Source organism: Punica granatum, chromosome 7 (assembly GCF_007655135.1).
Source record: "Punica granatum isolate Tunisia-2019 chromosome 7, ASM765513v2, whole genome shotgun sequence".
Lineage (NCBI taxonomy): Eukaryota > Viridiplantae > Streptophyta > Magnoliopsida > Myrtales > Lythraceae > Punica > Punica granatum.
The window spans coordinates 18,661,736-18,676,167 of NC_045133.1; the positions used below are offsets into that span (position 1 = coordinate 18,661,736).

A 14,432-nucleotide genomic window follows, 5' to 3' on the forward strand; every position below is an offset into this window, starting at 1 on the left:
ACGATTTTTGGGAGATGAAATTACGATTTGTTATCTTGATTTTGAAAAAAATTATAGAGATGGACATGGACTTATGGATTACCATTATTATGTTGTTGTTTTCGAATATATGATAATTTGATTAACTTTGGGGGTCATTTATTGGGTTTCGACTTTCAAAGGAGGTGCATGGGTCTAGTACACTCATGATCCAAACAGCACCCTAATCTCTCCCATGAACCAATCCACGGAGCCACGGCCATGTGAAACCGACCAGATCGAAAGCTCGATCCGGCCAGTAACAAACATCGCGGGCTTCTTCCTCTCAAAGAAGCCGTGGCGACCGAGTGGTCTTTCAGCGTGAGGAATACCCCAGTGACTGACTGACTGACGGGACTACTGTCCCGCCTTTTGAGGAGCGAGATTATAACCCATAACAGAAAATCAGAACTGATCATCCAATGATATATATCAAAGGATTCGCTCCCCCGTCAAATTTCTACTCTCTCTATACACTGTACATTGCTCTGATTGAAAGTTTCGACGGATCAGCCATGGCTAAGCTCGCCTGCAGCAGCCCTGTCCCGCTCATTATCTACCCCTCCGTCTTCCTCATCCTTGTCTTCCTCCTCTTCGCTTCCTTCAACCACCAGTTCGACATCTCCCACACCGTCCCTTCTCCGCCGTCTTCTGCCTCCTCCCCTGTTTCTGGACACCGCCAGAGCAAGGACCAGCTGACCTCTTCGTCTTCATCCCCTCCTCCTCCTCCTCCTCCTCCTCCTCCTCGAATGCTCTCAAGGACTTCGTCAACAACTTCACCAGCCGTAGCAGGGTATGGTATATATAATTCCCCATGCATTACGGAACTGTTTGTGATACTTTTGTTTTGTGTCCTGTGACACTATTTGTCTTCGGCTTTGCCGCCTCGAGTTTTCGCGTAATGTTGCTTACTTTCCTTTAGAGTGTGTAAAAATGGAAACACTTTCAATAAGGATCGAGCCCCTTTAACATGTACAACAAGAAATTCAAGACATTACGTTTATCTTCGGCTTTGCGGCCTCGAGTTTCACCAAAAACAAAAGCTGCTTACTTTCCTTTACAATGTACCCAAAAAAAAAATGAACCGAAACCTGCAATAACCAGCTTTTCCCTGTGCCGGGAGGAGTCATGATGCACGCCTGGGTGTGCGGTCCCGTCGGGTGGAGGTAGTGAAGCGTTTTCAGTTATGTGCAGGTGAAGGTGGAGAAGAGCAGTTTGGAGAGGATCGAGGAAGGGCTAGCGAGGGCGAGAAAGGCCATAAGAGAAGCCGCCCAATCGAAGAGTTACGGCCGGAACAAGTACAACTTCAGCAGCAGCAGGAGGAGGGAGATGGAGTTTGTCCCCAAAGGGCCAGTTTACAGGAACCCGTATGCCCTTTACCAGTTAAGTCTCTGTTCTTCTGTTCTGTTACGTTAGACTCGGTCTGTCCCTCTGCGGTCTGGTCCACGGCGGGTTGACCCAACAGAGCCTTTCAAAAGTCAAACTTTTCAATTGGCTACGAAATATTTTCCCCTAATCCGCCAATTAATCGGTTAAAAATCTCCCCAAGAAACTGAAAGTAAAATTTGAAGTTATACAATTTTTTATTTACTTGATATTTAAGTAAAATTTATCGAATCTGTACAACTTATTTCATATCAATCAAGTAATCTACAAAAATACTGGCCTCTTGCCCCGATTTTTTATGATGCGTTTTTTTTTCTTCGGTTACAAATGATGTGTTTATTCTTTTTTAGGGAAATAACCTAAAAATTCAAATAGTTTTCTTAAATTATCAAATCTATAAACTTTTAAAATTTTAGCCTGAAAAATCAAAATGTTTCATTCTGTCCATCTACCAACCATTAGTTTTGGCATTAACAACCTGACGTGACAGTTAAATCTGCTTATATAGCATGTAGCAGCACACACTTAACAATGCTGACATGACCGTTAAATCTGCTTATATGGCACATGGCAGCATACAAGGCGGTAGTGTGTGGTCCTTTTAACCCAAAAAATTAAATAGTTTGACATTTTTCCCTATCTACCAAAATATCAAAAACTCAAAAAATTAATATATTTTTAATATATTATCTAATTTACCAAAATGTGGATTATAAGTTTGAATTATGAAGTCATATATATGTATCTTGGTTTGAATATTGAAAAATATCGCCACATATTCCAACATCTGCACTTTTTCTCAATTTTATCCCAACGTACAAAAATAACGCAAGGCACCCAAACATTTAGGGTGATGTCTTAAATCTATCCCACCATCAATATTCCATCCATTTTGGACGGAAAATCTAACATTGTACGTAACAGTGCTAGCGTGGCGGTATGTGGGCCATACCTATGATGGCTGACATGAAGAGTTCACCGGGCCAACTTTGAGCTACATGTTTTCATCGTTCAGGCCACCATATTGCAAGTTTTTGGATGCTACGGAAAGCACATATATAGGACTATAGCTTAGAAGCAAATTTTGAGTCAAAAAGCGAAGAAACGAGCTAGAAAACTGTTCTTGGAATTCAATTTTCATCACGCAAAGCAAAAATTTTGCAGAGCTATATTTATCAAACTGTACAAAGAAATTACAAGCAGTCAATTGTCGTAGCTTTCTTGCGACATGAGAAATGTGGTTATGTAAATTTTTTGGATAAAAAATTATTCTAATGGAACTCACCATTTATGCATAGTTCATCGGGCCAACTTTGAGCCGACTGTTTTCATTGCTTGGGCCACCAATTTGCCACTTCTTGGATGCTATGGAAAGCTCATTTATAGGACTACAACTTAGAAGCAAGTTGCGAGTCAAAAAGCGTGGAAACAAGCTAGAAAATTGTTCTCGATCGATTTTCATCACGCAAAGCAGAAATTATCAAACCGTAACAGAAATTTCGAGCTGCCAATTGTTATAGTTTTATATATGAGTTTTTCATAGCATTCAAGAACTCACAAATTGGCGGCCCGAGCGATGAAAACAATCAGCTCGAAGTTGGCCTGATGAACTTTGCAAAAAGGACGAATTCCATTAGTATCATTTTTTGTCCTAAAAATTTATGTGGTCAGATTCCTCATGTCACAAAGAAGATATAACAATTGACTACTCGTAATTTCGTTGTACGATTTGAGAGATATAGCTCTCAAAATTTCTAATTTGCGTAATGAAAACCGAATTTCAAGAATAATTTTCTAACTCGTTTCTTTACTTTTTGACTTGAAACTTACTTCTAAGTTGTAGTATTATATATGAGCTTTCCGTAGCATCTAAGTTCTTGCAATATGTTGGTCTGAACAATGAAAACAAGTAGCTCGAAGTTGGCCCAATGAACTCTTCATGTCTGTCAACATAGGAGTTGCTTACACACTGCCACGTCAATACTGTTATATGCCACGTCAAATTTTATGTCCAAAATGGGTGGAATATTGACGGTATGATATATTTGAGACATCACTGTAAACGTTGCGGTGCCTCGTGTCATTTTCATAGGTTGGAATAAAATTGAGAAAAGGTGCAGGTGTTAGATACGTGGCGATATTTTTCGATATTCAAACCAACATACATATATATGACTTCGTAATTTAAACTTATAATTCACATTTTGGTAGATTGGAACATATGAAAAATATATTAATTTTTTGAGCTTTTTTTTATTATATTTGGTTGGTCGGGGAAAAATGTCAAACTATTTAATTTTTGGGGTTAAAAGGACCACACACTACCGCCACGTGTGTTGTCGTCTGCCACATAGATAGATTTAACGGCCACGTCCTCGCCGTGAATGCCAAAACTAATGAGTTGGTAGATGGGGAAAACGAAATGAAACATTTTTATTCTTCAGGCCAAAATTTGAAAAATTGGTGGACCGAGAAATTTAAGGAAACTATTTGAATTTTTAACCTACTTCTCTTTCTTTTTTTCAAATATGTATAGGAAAATACTTTTTAATAAATTAAAACTTTACCTGAACATCTTACGCAATTTGTATGTGATAAATTGATTAATATAAAAAGTATAAATACGATTTACGTTTTTAGAAAATTATCCCATCCTTTTGGGAATCAAATGTGCTTTATATAGTTAAATTATGTACCATGTAATTAATATTATTTTTATATTTGATTGGAAATCGTAATAATTGAGTTATGTATCATACAAACCACATTGCAAAAAAAAAAAAAAATGAAACTATGCGATGCATCTGACACAATTTCAATACAGGCCTTAGTTGAATATTCTCATTACCGTATTGAACCGACACGATAGGAGTTCCGCTCAAGTAGTTCAGTTTGGGATGTAATCGCAGATGAATAATTCCATTGCATAGTTTTGCTCTTTACCAAGAAAGATTTGACTAAAGATCATATGCATTGAGTGGGAAGATGAGCTTAGAATGGCAAGTGCAGTTCTCTGATTACTAGGAGTACGAGATGTTCATTGATTAATGATGGAGCCTAGTTCAGAGTCATGGAAAATTCTACCATATGGCTCAGATACGGTACCTTACCTGCCCTCCATCAGTGGATCGAGATGCCTTGCCCCTTGCTAGACAAAGGAAGTCAAACCAACGATGATTGGACCTCACCTTAATTACATACAGTATCTGAGCATTAGAAGCTCCAGCGAGGCGCCAAATTGGGATTGTAAAGAGGAGACGGGACCTCACTTGGCCATCTAGTGCTAATAAATTTCATTGATTGGTTTAGATTTTAGGGTCTTATTAGGCCTGAACTTATTAATTCTAACACTTTATTGCATGAGAGCTCTTGATAAGGACAGGTGCAATTGGAACTATGAAATTGAAGTGAATGTTATGGTTACAATTTCGCAAGTTTGGTTAATCATTTTTTATGTGTCGTTACTCGTTTTTCTTAGAAAACTCTATGTGCATCAACTAAAGTTCTAAATAACAAGATGATTATGAAATTTCAGTCATATAAGGCGCGATCGATATTATAGAATATTTAATGTTAGGAGGAACTAATTAGTCTTATTCTTCTCTTTAAACATATCAATAGGAGCCACAAGGAGATGGAGAAGAGGTTTAGAGTATGGACCTACAAGGAAGGGGACTGGCCACTTTTCCATAAGGGCCCTATGAATGATATCTACTCCATCGAAGGCCAATTCATTGATGAGTTGGAGAGCAGTAAGAGCCCTTTCCGGGCATCCAGCCCCGACGAAGCCACAGCTTTCTTCTTCCCGGTCAGCATCGTGAACATCGTCCAGTTCGTCTACAGGCCGTACACCAACTACTCACGCGACCGGCTCCAGAACATTGTGAAGGACTATATCGACCTCGTCTCAAGCAAGCACCCTTACTGGAACCACACTAATGGGGCAGACCATTTCCTCATCTCCTGCCACGACTGGGTACATACATCGTCATTCATGATTAAGATCTCCATCTCCGGTTCTAAAGTTGAATGAAATGTTCCTTACTATGTTATATGAAATAATTTGTGTATATGTTTTTTTTTTGGTTTTAGGCCCCCGATGTTTCATCAGCATACCCCGAGCTATACAAGCACTTCATAAGAGTCTTATGCAACGCCAATGAGACCGAGGGCTTCAAGCCCTCGAGGGATGTCTCTCTACCTGAGATATTCATCCCTTATGGCAAGTTGGGTCCGCCCCACCCGAACGTGTCCCCTGAGAACCGCTCCATCCTCGCCTTCTTCGCGGGAGGAGACCATGGGGACGTGAGAAAGGTCCTTTTTCGCCACTGGAAGGAGGACAATGACATTCAGGTCTATTCCTACCTACCCAAGAACCTAAGCTACACGAAGCTCATGGGGCAGAGCAGGTTCTGCCTGTGCCCCAGCGGGTGGGAGGTAGCGAGCCCCCGGATTGTGGAGTCAATCTCTGCGGGGTGTGTCCCTGTGATAATATCCGAAGGTTATGTGCTCCCGTTCAGCGACGTGATAGACTGGTCAACATTCTCAGTGCATGTGCTGATCAAGAGAATCCCTGATCTGAAGGGGATCCTGGAGGGCATCTCCGAGGCCGAGTACAGGGAGAAGCAGAGGAGAGTGGTGGAGGTCCAGCGGCACTTCACGGTCAATCGGCCGGCAAGGCCTTATGATATGATGCATATGGTGATGCATTCGATCTGGCTAAGGAGGCTTAACTTGAGGCTGCAATAGGGAGCGGGGAAGGTCCTTTTGAAGATCCCCTAATTCTTTGTATAATATTGATGATGCAAAATGTAACAATTTTTTATACTGTCACGTACCATAAAATTCCGAGTAAATTGATTTTACACTCATGGGCTCTTGGGACTGATAAATAGCTGAGCTTGAGATTGGCCATAAAAATTCTTCCATAAAGTTCACAAACTTTTCCTGAATTTCTGCCCTATCATTTCAAATCGTTGATTAAATGACTGATTACGATAAAGATGGTATTTAGACTAAGAAATTGGGACTCATCTCCACAAAGCAAAGGCTGGGAATGACTCCAAATTCTCGTCAACTGGAAATGTAGTACGTAAGACAGCGTTAAACATACTGATGCATTGAATTAGCTTTTCCCGACTTCATCCTAAGCTTTCCTTATTTCGAAGGTGTTAATAAGAACACTATACGCATCAGTTAAAGGAGTGATAGATCTTAGAACAGATCTGAGCAGTTAGGGCTCGATGCTGGCCACACTGGTGGTCTACTTCTCCGGCAACTTTGCCTAACTAAGGCTGTGGCTGATGTATTCACAGAAAAAAGAAAAAAAAAAGAAATTCACCGTAAAAAAAAGAAGGCTATGGCCGATGTGGTCCGACTCTATCTATTGCGAACAAGACGATAGAATGGAAGTTCTCATGCGACCGGCCTTTTTGGGGTCCAGAATTAAGACACATGGGGTGGGGGGAATCATATATTAGCTGTTTGGAATTCACCCAGAAAAACAACACTCTTTGTAAATATATATATATATATATATATATATTAAAATAAATCTGACTTAGCATTTTCTTATGCAAAATTAAGCAATAAGTTTAAGCAAACCTAGACATACAAGGCCATTTATGACCCAGAGCGATGCTGCAGATAAAAACTTAAACTACATGGTTCACCAAAAAAAAAACATTACATGATATAATTAGATATATCTATAATCAATAATTATTTTCATATTCACTTATTCATATCAATTATAACGATAAATTTACACTTTAAATGCACTCTACTCGATTGAGAATAGAAATTGAAAAGTTGAAGTATTATCTATCTATCTATCTATCTATATATATACACTTTGAAAACGAAGCATTAAATAGTGGCATAAACGTAATATATATACAACTATCTATTTATATATATATATATATATATATATATATATAAACTTTGAAAACGAAGCATTAAGTAGTGGCATAACATATTATATATATAATTAGTCCACCTAATAGAATATTTATATATTTATAAACATGAAAACGGAGCCTTAAGGGTAGGCATAAACGTAAATATATATACAATCAATCCACCTAATAGAATATCATCAATGATTTGAAGATATATATATATATATATATATATATGAAATTCTACTTTGATAATTTTTCTTAGTAATTATCAGTAGACAAGCATTAAATAGTGGCATAATGTAAATAAATAAATATATATATATATATATATTTAATCCACCTAATAGACATCTCTATTAAATAAGGGTGGAATAGTAAGTGTTATAATAAATTAATATGTTTTATAAAATTGAATAATATTCTTAATTATTATTTAAAAAAGAAAAAGCGGAAGAAAAATTAGTAATTGCTATTTTATTAGTAAATAAATACACATAATTTTAGTAGTCATTATTATCCTCATAAGAATTAAACTAAGTTCATTGAAATTATTAGTCTTTTTATCTATAATTATTCAAATTACAAAAATTAATACATAAAATATGAGTGAGAAAAAGGCAATTGCAAATACTTAATAGAGAAATTTTATAAACTCTATGATTATTAATCTTTCTTTCAAAAGTTAAGGAATGTTGTATCTTTGGATTTTATGATTATTTTTTTTACAAATTGAATTGATAATTGAGATCATGTATACGAAATATTTTGAATATATATGATTTGCTTATAAGCTCTTTAATTAATTTTTTCTTGCATGGATATAGAAATTTATTGTATTAAAGTTGATATAGTATAAAAATAATTTTTCTATATATTAATATTAACTATAAAGGTATATTAATAAATTTTCAATATCTAACATTACATAATAAATTTTCTTTACAACAGCCGTGCAATGCATTTATTTATATATATATATATATATATATATATTTATAAAGTTGAAAACACGCATTTAATAGGGTTAAAATAGTAAATACCTATATATATAAAGTTGAAAACACACATTTAATTGGGTTAAAACAGTAAATGACTATATATATATATATAATATTTTAGTTAATATTCAGACATTAAGTTTAAATCTTTTTATATGAAAAATAAATACTACATAGATAAATTTAGGGTTCATGAAATGGGCTTAATTACATAGTAGTTATGAATAGCAATAACTTAAATCAATAGATTCATTAAAAACAATTTGGAAATTAACCACCTTGCCATGCCTTGCTCTTAAATTAGAATTAAGGAATTGGTGCAAATTAATATAGTGCTGGAGGAATATTGTTAGCCAGGTAATAAGTTGCTATATATGATGTATGGATTTAAATGCATAGTAGTAATTATGAACAGCAATAATTATATTTACATTAATACCGAATAATTTCTAAAATAAATGTAATCAGCAAATTTATGGGCGTGATACCTATATATATATATACGTACTTTCGATTACCATAATTTTCATCAATTTGGAAGATGATGAGGACGACTCAAGGCTAAGCAGGTTTGTATATGAAAGCTAATTTCTAAATATGATATTGCATCTTTTTCTTTTTATTTGTTTGATTGATCTCTGATTATATATAAGTACCTTAATTCTCACCCGTTCATAAGAAGGCAACTCAAGGTTAAGCATGTTTGTCTTTAATCCCCCTTTTTTTTTTTTGCTTCAATTTCTTATAGGTGTCATCTCCTCTAAAGGTAACATATGTTCTTTATATATATCATTAATCTAATTTCTCAATCTAATTTTACATATCATTTTCTTATAGGTGTTTAGTTTTTGGATAACAAGTCTACCATGATATGAGATGTTGAACAATCATAATTCCTGGGGCGTTCGACCTCATGTTGTTCGTGTCTTATGGGTTCGGGCTCGATCCGAATAAAATAGAATAAATCAGACAAGTGGTGAGTTATTTGTAAGTTACGTGGTTATCAAGTTATGATCCCAAGTTGCTTGGCACGTGAGTTTCCATCCTAAACATGTAAGCCCCGTTTGGGCACATACAATTAGAAGTCGGTCGTGGGCCACCCCGGAGGAAATGTTGCATTCGGACTTTGTTTAATGACAACTCGAAAGACACGGGGTCTCTTCCTCAAGTGTGATGATGCGTGAGTTTGTTTTAAATTGGTATGATATGTGACACTGAAAGATTAATCGATTATGATCGGAATTTGATTTTTACTTGAAGCCTAAACCTAGGGTTTGACTCACTCGTTCCCGTGTGTTCGATTATATCTGGAGTATGATTAGTTTGGTTTATTATTTTATGATAGATGAACCCAATCAAATACACCGAATAGGAGGTGGGGAAAGTGAAAACATCACGGGGACGCCAAGATCTTCGCTCGCATCCTACGAAGGACCGGACAACCTTTCACAGGTTTTTCCACTCACATTTCTGATCCAGGCTCTTAAGTGCCCGATCTCCGCTAGAACAGTCGTAACACTCTAGTTGGAGGGAGAAGGCTATGCAGATGAAAGTCGCGACCGCACTGGCTGCCCGTCTCTTCTCGCAGCTCAGAGTGTTTCGATCGTCTAACTCCTAGGATCATCGGTAAATCATGAACCCATTGTTATGCCCTTGTGAAAGGAAAATTGTTCTATGAAAAGAAACTGAGACTGTGTTATGCAGGTTGTCTCGGCCTGTAGCCAGTGTCAACCATTCCCCGGATCCTCCATGGTCGTCTAGTCCCTGAGGGAGCCAAAAGACGATTGATTAACCTGGAAGTGGTCTAAGAAGAACTCTCAAATTTCGACTTGAGCCGCCTCAAATCGGGCTCGGACTCGAGTTCGAATGCGCGAGTCCTTCCTAGATGTCCATACTGTCTTAGTGATTTGTTAAAATTGTTGGTTTTGAAAAAGGCACGGCTATCAGTTCATGATTTATTGACTCGATTACATGTTATTAGCCGATTCATACGATTTATTTAAATGTCAAGTGAATGAATTAGCCCGATGGATCATCCCAATTACTAGATGTGTGAGATTACTTAAATTGAGTGTATTGCCAAATGCTTTTGGTTTTACGAGTTTTGAATCGTTGAATCGATCCTTGATGACCGTCAGAATGAAATTTTGATCCCCAACTGCCCCAGAATTAAATCCGATTTTAAACCAACTTTACATGATTAATTCGGCTCGTGTGAGGTTCTAATTAAAATGACAAGAAACACTTCAAAACACATGAATCATGGGAATACAAAATCAGATCAGCATTTAATTTATCGATTTTGAGTTCAAGTGAATCAATTAGGCTGATTTAAAGTTTTTAATCCATTTTATTCCTTAAGGCTGAATGCACATGGGTTCAATTGGTGTGAACTCGTTCTCATTTCAAACAACCAATTTTAAGTCCAATCCTTTAAATATTAAGTTCTTACTTGGGTCGGTTGTTCTTCACATGTCTCGATTTTAAATAGTCGAATTCAATTAACAAATCGGTTCGTGTTCAAATTTCACAATGCTTTCGAGAAAACCATCGAATCATTCGATAAACGTAGCCCTAAACATGCCGCTAAGCTTGAGAAGTTATACCTCTCCCGAGTTATCCGAGAGAGAGAGAGAGAGAGAGAGAGAGAGGTCAATTGGTCCTGACCGAGAGAGAAAGAGAGAGCCCGAGAGTGGGTGAGGGGAAGGTGACGGAAAAGTGAGTTGACGTGAAGAAGAAGAAGTAGAAAGAAAAAAAGAAAAGAACTAGAGAGGAGAAGAAGAAGAAAGAAGAGAAAGAAACGAAAGAAGAGAGAGCGGCATGGGGATGTCGGCCACTTGGTGAATTGGGGCCGACACTCTTGCCATCCATTTTTAAATTAATTTTACTGTAATAATTAATTATTTTTTATTCATATGGCATATTTTTCGGCGAAAATTCGATTTCTCGGCTTTGAATTGATATTTTGAAATCGAAAAATCTGAAAAATAATCAGTTCCATAAAAAATCCAATTTGCGTTAATGGAAATCGAATCTCAATAAGAATCGATATCGAACCTCTGACAAGTGTCAATCGTGAGTGTCTAGAAAAATACAAAGATCAAGATTACGCAAAAAAATATTTTTAAATCCCGAGTATCATTACGAATTTTGGAAATTGAAATTGGTGCATGTAAAGGCCGAAAATATCTCGTAGAGTTTTCTTGCTTTTCTTCTTCTTTCTTCTTTTTTTTTTCCCTAAAAAATAAAAATTGGAGTTAAATTTAAGAAATACTCTAATTCATGGGTTTTTAGAATTGTGATTCGAATCGTAGAATCGTACGATTCTACGATTCAAGGAGGGGCATACGATTCTGAGTCGAAGGGTTGAGTCAAAAAACATAGAATCGCATGTGAATCGAGATTTGAATAGCGGAATCACGGAATCGGACCGATTATGCGATTCTGGATTCAACCCAGACTCGAGTGAAGCCTAGGCCTGATTCAGGCAAAACCCAAGCCTGATTCGGGCAAAGCCCAGGCCTGAGCCCGACAACTTCTTCTTCTTTTTTTTCCCTCCTTTTCCCTTTCTTCTCCTGCACTCCCTTTCTCCCCGACAACTTCTATGCCCTAACCTAACCCAGTCTCCGATTTCTCCGAGTCTCCGACGGTTCGTCCTTTATGCAACCATTTCTTCTTGTTCTGCTAGTTAGTCCCTAGTTCTGAGTCTCCTACGAGCTTGAAGCTCCGTGAGTTCGTGGTTCCGAGTTCGACTTCCGCTTCCGCAGTTGCTTGCTCTGCGCCTCTGCCTTTGCCCAGTGCTCGAGCTTCAACTGCCGTCATCGCCTAGCGACAATGGGTGAAAATGGGTGGTTCTTGAGAATGGTAGATGTGCTGTGATGACCCTTATTTCATCTACTTTTCTTAATATCAATCAATGCTCCTATCCTTCCTGGTTTTTGTGGTTCAACTCCAGTTTGGACTTTTACTCATCTATTTGTGTTTTGGTCTTATCCAATTTCTCTGTCACGCTTCTCTTTTGTTCTTCCTTTTGCTGAATTGAAATGTTGTCATCTTTTCTGATATTCTGCAAACCTCGAGCTTTAATCGACAAGTCAAATGAACCATATGCTAATGGTGACTCAAGAGTGGCTTTCCAAGTTAGGTGAAGTAGTTTTAGTGGTTGAAGAAACCCTTTTTTCTGAGCTTAAAGGTTGGTGATTATAATTGCTGCTGGAAAAGGGACTCGGATTGATTCTCCCAGCTTTCTCGACCCCTTGACAGTCTATGGCCCTCACACCAACGAGATTCTCCTCGGCAAGGTGGGCCAGCTCCTATTTCTCAATAAATAAGCTCATTTTATCATGTAGATTTTTGATACTATCATCTTGCTTCTAGTTTCTTACACTTTCTTGGTTGGAAGAAATGTTGTAAATATTGATTTCCTTGAAAAGGCCAGACTTTTTCGGGCTTTTTTGCATTCATGCATGATGGAAGCATTGACCTTCTTCTCTTGGGTTGACTTAGTTTCATTTTTATTTGGGGAGTTTGAGTTATGATTTGGACCTTGAATTTTGATAATTTGTAACGATATTTTGTGTTTTTATCATTTTATGACTTATTGTTGATTTGTTAGTTTGTGATCTTTATTTGAATGAATAATGATTGGTTTTTTTTGCTCAGGAAAGTATGCAACATATATATATATATGCTATTTTTTTAATTACAGGTAGAATCTTACGATTCACGATTCTACGACCCTCAACCGATTCTAGGTAGAATTGCGATTCTGAAAACCTTGCTCTAATTTTAAAAGCAGTGAATATATCGAGGGAATATAGTCGGGTTCTCCTTAATAGTCCTCAAGCGCCGGTGGATTAAAACGGGGTGCTGGCATGGGCCGAAAAAGGCCTTGCTTGGTCTCGGCTAAGGTTGGTTGACGGTAGCCCTAGGGTGGCTCCAGGTCGACCGACTCTCACTTGCTCTCACTCGATGGCTTGCTCGATTGATTTCTCAATTAGGTTTAAAGCAAGATGACTATATCCTTTATATAAACTCTTGGATAACCCTAAGGACTAAAAATAATTAAGGGTAAAATATATTTCACACCCTTGAGGTTATGCCTAATGACACTCCAACACAATCTTGATCAAAATAGACACTCTACTCTCGTCCTTAATAATAAAATTGATAATCCACCCCATTGTCCATGTTAACCTAATTGAAAAAAAAATTATTATGGTCCTTAATTTTTGGCTTATTTTTCAATTTTGTCCTAATTCACACTATTTTTCAATATTGTTTCAAGGTGATACCGCTAGTCCAAGTTCGGGCCATATTATTTAAATCATCAATAAATCTGTTAACATGCAAACTTTTTATGGATGAAAAAATTTTAAAAATAAGAAAATACATTAAAAAAATGCTTGTAACTACTATGTTCAATATCATTTATGATCACTAAGGTCTTCGATTAACTATGGTGGAGTATTTGCCATTAGTAAAGCTATACTTATAACATTGACATCTTAAATTATGACCTCTAAAACCTCAGTAATGAGCCAATGTTATAAATCATGAAAATATTCGGTCGTAGTTTCATGAGAGTATTGGTGGCATTTACTGCAAAACATGAGTATTAGGTATGGGCATGATCACTCAGTGTCGAATGTAGTTATTTTGGATATTAATCCCAAGGAGTGTATGTTTGGTCGTCGGATACTTCTGCTTTATATTTATGATGATAGACACTTTTACTTTAGATCGTTGAGAGTTCCAATGTTTATTGACGAGTTGTTCTCTTCTCTTTTTATTTCAAAATATTTTTTTTTCTATTTTTAAAAATATTACACATTAATAAGTTTGTTGAAAATTCAAACACTATAACCAAATTGAATAACCAGTGTGGTGTTGAAGATCAAGGATGAAAGTGAAAAGAAAATAAAGATCAGTGGTCAACAGAAAGGTATCTTATTAAGTCAACAAATTTAACGGGGTGGATTGTCTATTTTGATTAAAATGTGGCGGAGTGTCATTGTGCAAAACCTTAGGGGAGGGAAGTATTTTTTTGCCCAATAACTAATAATTAATCTTCATTAATTATTTAATTACTATTAAGTCCTTGTGGTATAAGTTATATAATAAC

General features: G+C 36.8%; 1 protein-coding gene across 1 annotated transcript; it reads left to right on the forward strand.

Moving 5' to 3' along the window:
- Positions 1–533: 533 nt before the first annotated feature.
- On the forward strand, positions 534–6,209 carry LOC116214466 (probable glycosyltransferase At5g11130). Its single transcript, XM_031549868.1, has 4 exons — positions 534–803; positions 1,213–1,400; positions 5,026–5,380; positions 5,497–6,209. Exons 1-4 carry the CDS (start codon positions 534–536, stop codon positions 6,151–6,153), a joined length of 1,470 nt encoding a protein of 489 aa, XP_031405728.1. The 3' UTR covers positions 6,154–6,209.
- Positions 6,210–14,432: the final 8,223 nt, after the last annotated feature.